Source organism: Eriocheir sinensis, chromosome 44 (genome assembly GCF_024679095.1).
Source record: "Eriocheir sinensis breed Jianghai 21 chromosome 44, ASM2467909v1, whole genome shotgun sequence".
Lineage (NCBI taxonomy): Eukaryota > Metazoa > Arthropoda > Malacostraca > Decapoda > Varunidae > Eriocheir > Eriocheir sinensis.
In genome coordinates, this window is record NC_066552.1 from 947891 (window position 1) to 963868 (window position 15978).

At 44.0% G+C, this 15978-nt stretch overlaps 1 protein-coding gene across 5 annotated transcripts in view; it reads left to right on the forward strand.

The window, feature by feature from the left end:
- The first annotated feature begins 162 nt into the window (after positions 1-162).
- LOC126980254 (E3 SUMO-protein ligase RanBP2-like) overlaps positions 163-15978 on the forward strand; it is a 41115-nt gene continuing 25299 nt past the window's right edge. For 2 of the 5 annotated variants that reach the window (XM_050829935.1, XM_050829936.1), the window contains exons 1-15: positions 164-453; positions 4199-4424; positions 4861-5028; positions 5411-5595; positions 6206-6363; positions 6744-6864; positions 7383-7758; positions 8107-8343; positions 8744-8970; positions 9610-9767; positions 10366-10516; positions 10885-11026; positions 11474-11796; positions 12083-12494; positions 12970-13386. In XM_050829935.1, coding sequence (XP_050685892.1) covers positions 280-453; positions 4199-4424; positions 4861-5028; positions 5411-5595; positions 6206-6363; positions 6744-6864; positions 7383-7758; positions 8107-8343; positions 8744-8970; positions 9610-9767; positions 10366-10516; positions 10885-11026; positions 11474-11796; positions 12083-12494; positions 12970-13386 — 3475 coding nt within the window. In that variant the 5' untranslated portion in view covers positions 164-279. Of the gene's footprint in view, positions 454-1321; positions 1450-2620; positions 2715-4198; positions 4425-4860; positions 5029-5410; positions 5596-6205; positions 6364-6743; positions 6865-7382; positions 7759-8106; positions 8344-8743; positions 8971-9609; positions 9768-10365; positions 10517-10884; positions 11027-11473; positions 11797-12082; positions 12495-12969; positions 13387-15978 lie in introns of those variants that run through there. The other 3 variants (XM_050829937.1, XM_050829934.1, XM_050829938.1) reach the window with 3 other exon arrangements.

Consider the following 15978-nt stretch of genomic DNA (forward strand, 5'->3'; position numbering starts at 1 on the left):
TAATCCTGTCCTGTATTTTATCTCCACTCTTATATATACTGCCTGGGGCAAGGGATGGCAAGCGCTCCTCCCTTCTCCTTTGTTGTGAAAAATCAAATCAACAATGAACTTGTCAATCAATTAGCAATACGTATGACTTGTCAGTCTGTCTCTTTGGTCTGTACGCATACTACATGCAAGTATAACCGTGCAATACAGGCCGTCGACAAGTACCGATCCTGCTGTACGCTTCGCGCTGGCTCGCTGAGAGCAGAGTCCGACAGACCAACTCGTGCCTTCATGGAGTGCAGATCGATGAGTCCATTGAGGTCATTACTCCGGCACTCTACCCGAACCCTTCTGTGCCTGTGGTCGTGGTTCCGCGCGCTGTTTGGGGCTGTTGTCAGGCCGTGGATGCCCCGCCCCTCCGCCTGCCCTGACCCGACGGAGGACAAGGGCGTGACCCCGGAACATGTGAGTGCAGTCTCGTGCCGTATATATAACAATTCCATCTGTCTCTTTGTCTAAATATATTGTATTACTGTGATCGTCGCCTCCGTGGTGCAGTACGTGTTTAGAGTGACTATAAAAAATAGCTACGAATCCGCGGGTCTAATTAATGCGGCGGAGATGAGTACCCGGCCATGTGGAGCTATAGCGTGTGCCCCAGTTTTATCTTCATTTTCTCTTTAAAGGGTTATAATTTTCATCTGTTGAAATGTAATATTCTGTTGAGGTAGTAAACGCGTCGACACGGGCAACACATCTACGGGTCTGGAAGGTGTATCAGCATGGGTGTATGCAAGGGCTGCAGACCGTTGCGTTTATTCGCGCGTTTCTGCATCATGACGTGTATAGATCCTGTATTATCCGCACTCCTTGCACTCAGATGAACATTGCATGACGGGCTTGTATTTTCAGTTAATATTTTCTATTTGAGTACGGTTGCTTTCAATTTTTGCATCATGGTTGTATATGCATGGAGTATCCCAAGTCTCAGTATCTCACTTTAACATTTCTATTCCGTCGCGTTATATATACATGAGCAGTAAGTAATCGACGCTTGGAGTCCAACATGAATCTTGCGGAAGCCACTTGGCAGCCCGCGTAGTCCAGGGTTGCCAGGTCTGTCCTTTTAAGGACAGTGTCCTATTTGAGATCCAACTGTCCGCAAGTTTTCATGAAAAAAGGACAACCTTAAAACTGTCCTTTTCTGTCCTATTTCTAAAATCCATCCTTGGTTCATAGATATAAATTTCAGTAAGGATTATTCAGCAATAAATCACATAATAATGTTGCAAGTACGTGTACTGACGGGTGTAACAGCGGTCAGTACACGTCCAGGACGCGTCACTTTCACACCCGCCTGGCGGTCTGGGGCGCGCCAACACGTCAGTCTGTCCCGCCTGGGCCGTGCCAACACGTCAGTCTCTGTCTCACACTCGAAGTTGAAAGGCTAAAATTATCATTGTAAGTGTAGTGACCGCCGACCAGGATACCACAATAATTGTGAAATCAGTGTTTGTGAAATATTTGTTACAATTTTGATATCAGTGAATGATTATTTTCCTAATTACGATTTTTTTTTCTATTTTATTACTTTTTCTTAAACTTGCGGTTCTTCAGATCATTAATGTTCGTTATTATTTTTAATAAAATCTGCTGACAAGAGTGAGGGGGTGACTTAAAGAAATTTAAAGAAAAAACATATGTACCATATTAGTAAACGATCAATAGGCAAAAGGAAATTAATAATTATATGTTTGTCCTTTTCTGTCCTTTTTTCGGGATGAGTGTCCATTTTTTAGCTCACACGTCTGGCAACCTTGCCGCGTACTAAATAAGCCTTCACGCCTACCCCCCGCTGACGCCTGTGGGTGGCGGGCTGGCTGTATTTTAGGGCTACGAGGGGAGAGTCGTGCCTTAGCGGGCGTTCTATGGCGTATTTGATCTAGATGATACTAATAAGATAAGTTGAGTGGGTAGGGGTAGCGTATATACTGACAAAACGATCATGCAGGGTAAGGCTTGATAGGGAGAGGTTTGAATTTGGCGCGCTAGAAATTATCAGTGGCAGTTATGTATTTTATCTTCCTGTCACTTCATTTGCCGTCGATGTACTGTAATAAGGATCAAAATCGTATATGAATCACGCTGTGTATATATTAAGATACCAAATGTTTCCTTACGAGCAAATAAAACGTTAAAAGCTCAATGGCGGTGTGGTTTTGAATGTACCGTAACACGAATTTCTTGACCATTTACGGGCAATATTAAAACTGAAGGAACAATTATCAACCCAAAATAGCTATACATTTGAACATAATAAACACATACATACATTAATCACTACATACCAAGATTTTAAATGAGAAATATGGAAAAAAACGAAGTCATTGCAACCCCACATAAACCGAACTAAACCACACCCAGGGATTCCCCACTGATATAAACCTCAAGATAAAATAGAAATAGTAATTTAATAATGAAAAAATGGGTTATAATAGCTAAAGAGAGGTAGAACAAGAAATATAGCCGCCAGTTAAGAAGTGCACGCCGCCTTGTCAACACGGCGCGGCAAACCTTCCATTATTATTCCTTTTTCGCCGTTATTATCCTCTCAATGGCGACGATTTAATAGCAGAGAGACACACAACGCCACAATGCTGCGGTCCAAGAAGGATGTGGACCGTCGAGTGCGGGACTTGCTCAATAAAACCAAGACAGAAGAGGAGGTGAGGCAAACACGTTGGTCATGGCCACAATTACTGCTCCGGCATTTTACTAAACAATGTATTTTCTTGTTTTTATGACGCTGGATATTTTTTAAGGCTGATTTTGGGTTCTGGGGATAGATTCTTAATGGTCTTTGGCATGGGGTTAATAACTTCAGGCTTATGTGGATTATTACGTCATTATGGGCTATTTCTTATTGTTCTGGCCATTTTATTTTAAGACCTTATTTTATTGTTTCTAAGGCCCTGGAGGTTATGTTAAGGCTGATTTTGGGCTTAGTGGATGGATTTTGAATGGTCTTTTGCTTGGGCTCAATAATTTCAGGCCTACGTCATATATGGCCTGTTATGATCATGTCCACAAATACTGCTCCGGTATTTTATTGAAGACATGACTTACTTGTTTTTATGGCCCTGGAGGTTATTTTTAGGCTGATTTGGGGTTCTTGGGATTGAATGTTAATGGGTTTTGGCTTGGGCTTAATAATTATTGGCCTAATTATGTTATTACGTCATGTTACCTATTTATTATCATACACAATCTCCGTCATTTTATTTAAGCCTTTATTTCCTTGTTTTTATGGCTCTGTAGGTTATTTTACAGCTGATTTTGTGCTCTGTGGATGAATTTTAATGGTCTGTGGCCTGGGGTGAATAATTATTGGCCTACATGTATTATTGCGCCATAATATAATCGGTGTTGGCCTATTTCTCATGGTCATTTAATTCAAGACCTTATTTTCTTGTTTTTAAGCACTGTAAGTTATTTTATGGCTGATTTTGGGCTCAGGGGATGGATTCTTAATGGTTTTTGGTTTGGGCTTAATAATTTTAGGCCTACAGATGCCATTATATCACAAGTCATTTTGGTGTTGGCCTATTTCTTTATGGCTTGTAAAATATAATTCCAACTCCTTTTTTGTGCATTCAGAATGACTTATCTCCCTGGTGGTTGGTGCTTTCTGGTTGATTTGTGTGTGCTATTGACAGATCCTTGTTGCTGATAACATAATAGTGATAAGTTATTCTTTTTGGTATATGAACAAGATTAGCTGTTTAAGAGGTGATGGGTTACTGTTTTAGTGAGGGCTTACTATCCTAAAAGTTGTCTGGTTACTATGTTGGCACTAATATGGGCTAATGTTGAAGAAGGGGTAGCCAGCTCTTGTGAACTTAATACTTAGATTATGGAATGTAATTTAGGTTCCTGAATACAATGAAGTAACAAGTGACTTTCAGAAAATAAAAAGGGGAGTCAAGGTCTTCAACAATCCCTCTAATAGGTTCTTATCTGTGTAAATTTCTGTAACCTCACGCCCTATAATGTTAGACAAAACTATTTCCCTTGCATCTTAAAGTCCGTGGCTGTTACATTGCGCGGTTTTACATCAATATCAGGGATTACGTGTAGTGTATATATTCATGTCATTTATTTTCACCTGTTTACATGCTCTTAACACCCTTGACCCTCTCCCTGCCTACAGCGTAAGGTCCGCGGCTACAACATTGCGCGGCTTTACTACAATGTCGGGGAGTACGCCAGCGCTGCCCGCTACCTTGCCGAGTTCCTGACTGTGCGACCACGCGCCATGGATGCCCACCGCCTCCTAGGGCAGGTGCATGAGGGGCTGGGCAACAAGGAGAAAGCAGTGCAGGCCTATAAGACAGCCTATGAGTTGGGCGAGGGACAAAAGGACCTGGTGCTCAAGAGTGAGTGTTATGTCTGACCTTCCTGTTATTTATTATTATCTGTTTGTAGTGAATTAAGATATTTATTACCCTATCCCTTGTCCCTCCATTTCTGTAATCATCCACATTCTCTTGTCCTCTTTCTCTTTGTCTCTCATTGCATTTACTTTCATTTTCTCTTTCTCAGCGACTCAGATGTATGATGGCTGCTTTACAGGTAGCTTATAGTGTCTGCACTTGTCCCTCTCTACCTATTTTGTCTAATAATAATGATACTTATAATAATAATTTTGAATAGAGCAGAAAGTACTTGGTCTCCTTCAGTCCCTATAAACCCTATATGTTAGTTCTAGTGACATTTGCTGGGAAGGGAGAACTTGAAGCTTAGGTTATATTACATCATACCACTTTACATATACCTTCACCCCCTAAGTCTTGTCTCTCTGTGTTTGTGCAGTCTGCGATCTGTACACCGAGGTGGAGGCGGACTCGTCGGTGCGGCTGTACTGGGCTGAGGAGGGCCAGCGCCTGTACCCCCACCGGGAGAGTGTCGTGAAGCTGCGCGAGACTCTCCTCTCCCGCGATGGCACTAAGTCACGGGAGGAGCTGGAGAAACTGTACCTGGGTGAGTGTTTGGGAGAGAGAGAGAGAGAGAGAGAGAGAGAGAGAGAGAGAGAGAGAGAGAATCATAAGGCTGCAGAAGAAAGGGATTGAATGAGAGGAAGATAATATAGGAAATACAAGATAAAGGGTGGAGGAGGAAAAAGAGAAAGTGGTAAGGATTTAGGAAGGAAGGAAGGAAGGAGAGAGAGAGAGAGAGAGAGAGATCCAGCTTGACTTATTATTTGCATTCACAACACTAACTCACCACTTCAAGCCAACCGGGAGCAACACTTAAGGACCTTTTCTTGTTGTATTTAATTTTTTGCTGTAGAGCTGCTTCCCTTACTGTAACACACACACACACACACACACACGCAGTAACTCAGTCTCACATCCACCCACAGAGGAGATCAATGCCAGCCCCACGGAGGTTCGCCTACAGACCAACCTGCTGCGTCTGTACCGGGACTGGGGAGCCGAGGACAGTGCCAAGCTCGCTGAGGCCTACAGCTACGCGTGCCAGGTGGAGGCGCGCAAGCCCTTCAGCGACTCACTGCAGTGGTACCAGACCCTGTTGGATGTGATGCAGGTGTGTGGCTTTTGCTGTGAGAATGGGCAGAGATTACGAGATATCCTGCTCTATTTATTATGTCTATATTTACGGTATTATTATTATCCTACATCACCATCTCCACACACACACACTACCCATTTCTTTTTGCGATTATGAATGTTAAAATAGTCAAAAATAAGGTGAGATCCATTGTTATTTATTATGGTTGTATACACATTCTACAACACCAGCTAAACAACCCCCCTGTCATTTTCTTCCTCTTTTTTCTTTTTCCTTGTGATAATGAATGTAGGAATGGCCAAAGATGAAGTGAAATCCATCATTATTTTCTGTGTCTTTTCTTTTGTACACTATGACACAATCTTAACACCCTCCCAGTCTTTCTCTTCTTCCTCTACCTTCTTTTTTATAATGAATGTAGGAATGGTCAAAGATGAAGTGAAATCCATTGTTATTTATTGTTTATTTCCTTTTATACACAATCTCACCATCTGAACACCCAGTCTTTCTCTTCTTCCTCTTCTCTTTTTGTAGTTATAAATATACCCATCATTATTTAGTACCACATGTTTATTTCCTACACCTTATACCACCATCATCACCTCTCCCTTCACCCCATCCACAGGCCTACCGCAGCACCAGGGACGTGAGTGCAGACGAGACCTTCCACACCCAGTACCTGTCCGCCCTGGAGCGCCTTGTCTACCTCACCCTTGCCTCCTGCAGCGCCTCCGCCCTCCTCTCCCAGTACACCCTGCAGGACGCCGCCTCGCTCCTGCATAAGTGAGTGGCGGCTCCTTGGTTTTGTGGGCCCTTCATTTTGTTCCCTTTTTTTTATAGTAAACAGTTCAAGGGCCAAAAAAAAGGGAAACGATGAAAAATAAAAGCCCGCAACTCTACATCTTTTCTTTCTTTTAAATGAGTAACTGTTCCTTTGTTTTGTGTGTGCTTCCTTTGTTCTCTCCCTCACTTACATCTTTTTCTCTTTTTCTTTTAAACGAGTGAGTGTTCCTTTGTTTTGCATGTGTGTGTGTGTAATAACCATAATAATAATAATAATAATAAACGGTTTATTAAGTGATTGCAGATAGGAATCCTTGTCATAGGTGTGTTTCAGTTCTCAGGATAAGGTTTTCACACTTTTTCGCCTCCCCTTTTTCCAGATTTGACCAAAGCCTCAAGTCCCATCTACACGTGGTGGGGGCCAAGTCTATGTTCGGCCAGCTCATGGTGGGCCAACTCTACCTCCACATGGGCATCTTCCTCATACACAACGCTAAGAAGGTGAGGAAGCAACCACTATTTTCATTCATCGATTTTTCCTTTCCGTTAATCATTCCTTATTTTCCCTTGTGGTTGGACGGGCTATGAGTCTCTGCCACCCTTCATGTAGCTCATATTTTCCATTTCCTTCCTTCTTTTTGCTGTTTTTTCATATTCAGTTTAACGATCATTATTAGTTTCTCTTCCATTTTTCCCATCCCTTCAACTATCCTTTTCTTTTTCTTCCTTTTGCTGTTTTCTATTTAATTCCAAGAAGATCAATGTTTTCTCTTCCTTTTCTTCTCATCTCTCCTTTCACCCTTCCTTTATGTCTCCTATTTTCCTCGTAACATTCCTTAGTTTACTTTATTCATCTAGTAAGCCTGATAACTCTCTTGTTCCTGTTTCCTTTCCTTTATTTCTCTTATTTTCTTCATCATGTGTTCCTTTGTCTACTATTTTATCTACTAATCCTGATAACTCGCTCTCCTCCCCCTCTCTCTCTCTTCGCTCATTTGTGTCCCTCTCATAACCCACAGGAGGGACTGACACAAGCGAACATCACATCTGGGGCGCTGCTCTTCCATGCATGTCGCTTCAGGCCACCAGAGAAGACTAAGGCGTGGCGCGCTAAGGAATACTTCTGGCATAAGCTTGCCTGCCACAGACTATCCCAGGCGGCTCACGTCCTCCGGCACATGGCAGGGGCGGACGCGGACAGGACACGGTTTCTCGACAGAGTGAAACAGCAGTGCAGCAACAAGGAGGCACAGCTTGGCATCCACCAGGCGCTGTTTGGGGCCTCGGCGAACACCAAGAAGGACGTCGCTGGTAGCTTCTTCCTGTGCGATGAGGAGTTTGTGACGGCACCGCTGCAGTACCCTGAAGCAGAACAGCTCAAGGAGTGGGACCAAGGTGGGTGCTGAGGTGCATGGGGACACTAGACTACCTTATGTATATGAATCAGTTGGTGTTATGAAGGGTGCTGATGCTGTTGCTATGCTTTTCCTGTCATTCTTAGTCCTTATACTGTAGTTTTTAGTCCTTTTACTGTCATTTTTAGTCCTGTTTACTTGTAAGGATGAAATTGATGTGTCTTGAAGTGTCTTGGGTAATAGTCGTGAATATCTAATGGAAAGGATTTAGTGCGACAATTTTTTAGGAATGATAAAAGAAAAAGTAGATAACAGCATCAATTTTTCTATAGCAAACTTTTGAGATGAATATACAGTCTAATCAGCTCATCAATCCTCTCTCACACAGTTGTCGGTAGTATGTTCTGTAGCAGCCTGGGAGACCTGGTGTGGCTGTGTCTGCAACAAGCACCAGAGGACCTCCACGAGCCACAGCCCTACTACTCCTTCACCCTGTTCGACGGCCTCCAGTTCTCCTCCACCAGCCTCTCCACCTGGTCCCCGGAGACACTGTGCCACCTGGACCTCCTAGCGTTCTTGGCAGCAACGGTTTATTGTCAGCGGGTGGCGGGCAAGGAGACTCATGGTAAGGCTGCGGAGACTGTGTGTGTGTGTTTGTGTGTGTGTGTGTGAGGGAGGCGAGTAAGCATGTGTACTGTTATCATAAGTGTTGAGTTTAGTAAGGTAAGATTTGGTGAGGTTAAGTTAGGTAAGGTTATGTAGAGTAAGGTGAAGTTACGTTAAGTTTGGTAAGACATGATTAGGTGAGGTTAAGTTAGGTAAGGTTTGGTAAGGTTAGCTGAGGTTTAGTTAGGTAAGGTTAGCTGAGGTTAAGTTAGGTAAGGTTAGCTGAGGTTAAGTTAGGTAAGGCTATATAAGGTTAGGTTAAGTTAGGTAAGATTATGTAAGATGAGATTAGCTGAAGTTACGAAAGTTTCTTTAATATCCACCTCCACCTCATGCCCTCTTCCCCCCTCTCACCCCAGGGCCACCACCAGCCTCCCTCCCCACCGTGCTGAGCGCCCCGCTGTGCACTCAGGAGCAGGGGGAGTGCTGGGGGGCGGCACACACCCTCTTCAACAACCGGGCACACCACCGCCTCTCCAAGCTTCGGATGACCCTCCAGCGCGGCCTTGAGGTCATCCGGGCACATGGCAACCATGGCATTGACCTCCCACTCATGGCCCACCTGGCGCAGTGCTTCACCAAGTGGGTAAGTGCCAGAAGAGGTGCTGAAGAGTGCCAGTGGGTATGGGAAGTTTGTTTGAATGTGTTTTTATGATAGTTTTCTTTGGTTGCTATTTTTCTTTTTTCTATTCTGTATTGTGATTGGAAGATGTGTTGTTGTTCTCCATTTTCTTGTTTTTTCTTCTCTAATTCTTATAAGTTTCATTCATTTATTATATTCTTTTCATTGGTTCTCATTGTCATAGTTTTCTTTGGTTGGTATTTTTCTTTTTTCTGTTCTATGTTGTGTTTTTAATATCTGTTTTTGTTTTCCATTTTCTTGTTTTTTCTTCTCTAATTCTTGTAAATTTCATTAATTTATTTTATTCTTTTCATTGGTTCTCATTGTCTTATTTCCAGGTTTGCTAAGTTCCCCCATTTCCTCTTCATTATTTTCTGTCTTTTTATTTGTTTATCATTTTCCCTTTTTTTTTTTGGTAATTTTCCTATCCCTCCAATGCTATATTTCTTCATTTTCTTCTTTATCATCCCTATTTTTAATGAGTCGCTATTTTTAACCCCCACACCAACACCTTATATATATGTTTCTCAACCTACTATATTATTTTCGAGCGGTTATCCTTCACCCCACACTAACGCCTCACCATCTCTACCCCCATACCAGGCGAGTGTGGCGGAGGCAGACGGGAGTGCTGCCAACGAGGTGGAGGCCCTGAGGGAGCGGGCCGAGCAGTATTGGCAGCGCGTTCAGTCCCTCTGTGTGCGGGCCGCCAGGAACACCGTCAGCGTGGCCCCGCGGAACCCTCTCTTTGTGGCGCCTGGGTGAGTTTGACCCCGACAGACGGATGCCCTTGAGTTTTAAGTGTTGTAATATTGTCATCCGTTCCTCCTGTTTTTCATCCTTCTTTCATTTCTTTACCTCATCAGTTTCTTCCCTATGTATTCCTCACCTCCTGTCACCCATTAAAACTCATTTCTTCACCTCACCCCCTTAATCCCCATGCATTCCTCACCTCATTTCATTTATTAAGGCTCATTTCTTCATCTCATCCCTTAATCCCCATGCATTCCACACCTCATTTCACTCATTAACACTCATTTCTTCATCTTATTCCACTCCTCACCACTCATATCTTTTCCTCATTCATCTTTTCGCCATGCTGTCTCATTCCATTCCTCTCATTCCTACTTCCTTCATTCTCTTCAACTCTTCACAATTCATTCCTCAACCTCATCCAATTATTCCCTATGCTGTCTCATCCCATTCTCCCCATCATCATTCTTCACTACTCATTCCTCAACCTCATTCATCTATTCCCAGTGCTGTCTTTCATCCCATTCTCCTCATCTTCATTCCTATCCTTTGCAGTCATCCTATCCCCCTCATTCTCACTCTACTTCAATCCGCTATCCTCCGCAGCATGAGTCTCTCAGATGAGGAGCGCAGCAAGGTGGAGGAGGAGGGCAAGTTCTTCCTAGCGCTGCGTCTCGTGCAAGCCGGGAGGCAGCAGGACGCAATACAGGCCCTTGGGGAACTGAAGAGCCCTGAGGCAGCCTTCCAGAGAGCCATGGTGAGTTTGGTGGTATATTTTCAAACATTTCAGAGCTCTCACACCCATACACACACATTTGATGAAGGTTTTGTAGAGGTTGTGTGAGTATTTCCGTGGGTTGTTTTATGGGTATAGTGATAGCTTGACAAGGCTTCTAGTGTACCATTAATGTGCAAAACTCGACTAACCTCCTTTGTGACCTTTGAAAGTATTTGTTGTGAGTCTGAAAGAGTCTGAGAAAATGAACCTTAGAGATATGGGGCATTTATTTTTAGTGTAATGAAGAATAGATTAGTTTTCTTTGAGTCTACCCTATTTTGCATTGTTTCCCATGTGTATTCTCCTTCCTTAACCTAACCTAACCTGACCCCTTATTCTCTTCACAGCTGTACAATGAGCAGGCACAGGCCATCGTGGGTGAAGGGGGTTTGGAGGCAGCCACACCGGAGGCACGCGCTCAGCAGGCCTCCCTCCTCACCCAGGCCCGCGACACCCTGTACCTCACCCTTGACAGACTGCGCATGCCAGGTGAGTCTTTGTTAGTGTTTTCCTTTTCCAGCTCACATCAGAGAGGGGTCGAGTGTTGGAAGGTGTCTTAAACCTAATTTGACTACAACCAAGAGTCACCATAGTTCTCTCATTACTAAAGTCATATACCCTTTATAAAGACATGCTAGAAAAAATTAGAACCATGGAATGTATTTATAGATCAGACAAAGCAAAATAGCAACAGCATCATATACTAGTTAAGAAAAAATAAATAATGATATCCCAGAAAAAAAAATAGTACCATGGAATACATTATTAATATATTAGACAAAGAAAAATAACACCAACAATGTCCTAAGATGCTAGAACTTTTCATGTACCATTTATAGATTATTTATATAGATTTATAGATTAGACAAAGCAGAATTACAACAACAACAACATCCGCTAGTACCTAACCTTGCTCTTCCACCTCCCATCTTGCAGGAGTGGACCGATTCCATCCACTCAACACCAAACTTAGCCAGCAACTCGAAGACGTGGAGCGCCGCCTGTCTCTCCTCACTCCGGCAGGGCAATCCACACACCACCACCACCACCTCCACCACCACACTGAGGAGGACGCGGAATCCTTCTCGGACGCCTCACACTCCGCCCATGATCTCACCAATGGCCATGACCCCTCCTCCTCCCCCCACCACCCTCTGCACCCCCAGCTCCTGCCCTCCACCCCCCTAGCCCGGTCGTTCCTTGCATCCTCGGCCGCGAATTCCCCTCAGAAGGCACTCTCCTCTAGGGTGATACGACAGGTTAGTTTAGTTACCCTTCGTATTATTATTTTCTTCTTCGTTTATAGTCCATCTTCCATTCTCGGGGTACTTGCGTTGATCCGCCTCCATCTTGCTCTGTCAAGTGCTGATCCTTCTTCTATTTCTAACATTTCTTCCATGTCTTGTTGCAATGCTCCTCTCCATGTCTATTATTCTTGTCTATTGATTTATTTTGTTTTTATTTATGGTATCTATAGTTTAGCTAACATGCAAGAGCGTCAAGTATTGGGAGGTGGTTAATGTCATCACACCCAATCTTCCCCAGGAGGCACGACCAAGCCCAGAGCGCCTCCATGCCCAGGTGCAGGCCCTGTCGGAGGTGCAGGAGAACACCCTCAGGAGCATGGAGGAGCAGAACGCAGCCCTCAAAGCACAGAACCAAGCCCTCCGTGACCTCTGCACATCCATGGCTGATGGATTCCGCGAGAACTCGAACCTCTACCACTCGATGCTGGAGCAGAACCGCGCGCTCTCCCAGGACGCTTATACATCCGTTCTCGGGGAGGTGCGGCAGGTTCACTCGGCCCTAAAGGACACTCAGACGCAGCTCAGGGCCATGGCAACGGACCTGGCCGATCTGAGGTCCATGAGAGCCACGGCCGTCGTCACCCCATCCAAGTTGCAGGAGGTGGCGGAGGTGAAGGCCAGTGAGGAGGTGCCTGTGGACATCCCTGCTGGTGAGTGGCATCATGTGTTTTGGTTACCGGTACTTACTCTCCTTCATGTCAGTTATGTTAATGTTTCGTTGCTTATGAAATATTGCCTTCTTTTTATATGTATTTTAATCATTGGCATCTTTCGTTGCTCTGTTATGGTTGTTTACTCGATATTTTATCTCCTACATGTCAGTTATTTTGTGTTTCTTAGTATACTTGTCAAATGTTGCCTTCTGCTTGTATGTATTTTAATCATTGTTTACTATTTCACCTCTCACAGCTCCTTACTTTTTCAATCACTTCTACATTCATTCACTTGTTTAATTATTCCTATATCAAACTAATACCCTTATCTCTATGCCTGTTTACTCATTGTCCTTTCTCATGCTGCTGTTGTGTTTCCGAAGAGAGCCTGTGTAACCTCTTCCTTGTTGTTTATATATATTTCCTATCATTCACTTTCCTTATTGTTTTGATATGTTCTGTTTCCTTGCAGCTGTCGTTCCTCCAGGACTGTACGGAAGCTATGTCGGGTACTACAGCCAGCCTAGCCCTCTCATGCCTACCCCAGGGTTGTTCGGCAACCCTCCCTTCTTCCCACCCTCAACTGTGCCAGAGCAGACTTACAGCATTGCATCATCTGTCAACCAAAGTGGTGGGATGTCCAGCATGGCCCAGACCACCGCTACGCCCTGCTCCCCTGCCAGCATCACCGTTCCTTCCCCTGCAACCACCTCCCTGCCATACAGCCAAGCCACGACAGGGAGCTGGAGCGTCGCAAGCAGCCTAGGCAATAACAACACAGGGAAAGGGCAGTCCGGGGATTCGCCTGCGCCTGCCCACGCCTTCCAGATTGCGATGCCGCCCTCCTCCTCCAGCACCCTTACCCCCCCGCCAAGAACATCCATGCCAGGTAGGTCATCCGTCTCTCTTACCATGAGTCAAGGCTCTGCCACATGTCTCTTTCATCCAGTCAGTTATTTTTTGATCATTTAACTTGTTTGGTCATGATCTTAAACCCCTTGGTACCTCGTCTCCCTCCCTCCCTGTTGGTCACTGTTTCAGCACATGCCCGCTGGCCTCCTCCCTCCCAGCCAGGCCAGATCAGCACTGCTTGTCTATTTTTCCCTTAATTTTCTATCTTTTATTAATGGGATGGTCTTCTGCCACTCAGTATATTGTTTGTTGCCTCTTACTAAGGGTTTACTATCAGGAGTTGAGTTCTGCATTGGTCCGGGTGTGTTTGCAGAGTTGTACGCACCATTCCAACTTGTGCTCGTCAGGCGAAATACAAGGGCCATTTAAATCACTTGGAACATAGTACAGCAACAGCGAACATGTGCAGTGGAAATGAGCTTTATAAGAGGTGGATGGGATGGAGAAATCAGTAAAAGCATGTATGATAGATTTAGTATGGGTGTAACAGTAGAGGGCAAGGATTGTGGAGTGGTTGAATGGGTGTAGCTTGGTGCCCTGGGATGGTTCAGATACGTGGCGAAAATATGAATTAGTTTAGTGTGTTATCCTGAGACATGACAGGAATGACTGATGGTGGCTTTGTGAAGAGAGCACCTGAGGACGGAGCTGTTCGGGGAGACCACCTGTGACATAGATCAATAGAGTGAACGAGTACTGGACAGCCTTGGCCCAGATCATTCAGTGGGTTTCATTGCCAGTAACTTTGTCCATCACCTTTGTCTTGCCCCATGATGCTAATATGCCTTACTAAAACCTCACATAGTACCTTACCTGTCTTGCTCTACTGATGTGTTATGTGCATCATGTCAAGTACTATCGGTGACATAAATACAATACACTACCTTGGCAATGTTTACGTAAGGACCATCACCTTATGTGTATGTGGTAACTCATAACAAGGAATTAAATATGCGAAGAGGGAGTGCTAGAACAAGGAAAATTTGGGATCTCTACCATGGTTATCCCCTTAACCCAGTAGCAGCGAATGGCCAAATTTGTGGTTTTACTGTGTAGAAGCGACGGGCCAAATTTGTGCCATGATTTAACCCCCCAAAAATGGATGATACATAAGCTGATCACAAATGCTGTGATATATATTATGAAATGGTTTGTGTGAGTGATGATTTTTTCTCATTTTTCTCGCTTAGAGGGACCATTAAGAAACATGATCCCCGTTGCTATCGGGTTAAAGGAAGTTCTTGTGAAGGGATAGGAAAGGCGAAATAAAGATAAAGAGGTTTCCGATTATAAATGCTCGTTGGAATGGTGCGTGCGGCTTGGCAAATTCACCCAATGTATATTACCATCTAAGGATCTTTTGGTGTTAATATCTAATCCTTAAGTCATGTCAGTTCATGTTTTCTGGAAGTGCATGATGGAACAAGTAAATAATAGGAAGGGTGAGTCTCTGGTTTGCCCGTCTTGTGAAATAAATGATCTTTTAAGACCTTATTTAAAGCAGTATGATGACAACAAGGCAGAACATTGAGCTCATTCATTGCCAAAGAGTGTGTGTTCGTCAGTTTGTGCACACCTTGCCATTGGGGGACTTTCTAAGGGGCTTTTGTATGGAGGGCAGCACTGGACAAACCTGGGTCATATTCTCCAACCCTCTCCTCTTTCATAACCAATATTTCCAGTCCAAACAGGAGGTTAATCAAGTTCTCATATATTTCTTTCAACATTCATGGCGTAGAAGGCTTGTCAGACCATCACTAGGCTCATAAAACGTCTCATGAAAATACCAACACCACCTCCATGAAAGCCATATCTTATGTGTGTGTGTGAGGGCTCTGAAATCTTTGAGAATATCGCCCTGTCTCTCTGTCTGGGTGTTCTTGGTAGCCCCAGACACAAGGGCCAATTAGTACAGTGCTGCCATTCATATAGAAGCATCTTTGAATTCCCCAATTGGATCTCATATCAGGAGGAATAACATGGGTGGTATATGAGAGCAAGGGGGGGAGGGGGAAAGAGAGAGAGGGTGAAAGTGAGCTAGGTGGGTGGAGGATGGAGAGAGAGTGAAAACAATAGGAAGGGGAGAGAGTTATGCTCGTGTGTCGTTGCACGGATTTCATAACATTTTACAAACCTCATTTTTTCCCCTGTGAGTCATTGTACTACGAATATGATGGTTTGCTGTATCGACATAACACAGGAGCCCACTGTTCATATATACCTAATATTTATATAACTGAGAAAAATGGCAGATATGTTTCTTAGGCACTCAGTGAACTCCATTCTAATATTCCAAGGTTGGGGATGACTTGTGTTTACTGAGGATTTGTTAAGTTGTGTTTGTTTTATTTTGTTTTGGCAAAGGTGATAAGCTAAAAGAAAGCAAAGTAACAGTAGTGCATCCAAATTCCACTTTTCAGAGTATCCAATAGTTTAAATTCATGCACTCAAGAAATTCCAACCCCTAACAGTCACAGTTTATGAAGGCAGGAAATGATCTAGAGTGCAGGTAAAGAAAAAAAGAACTTGTGGGTGATGATCTTCCACTGCATATAAGAATGGCCACAAC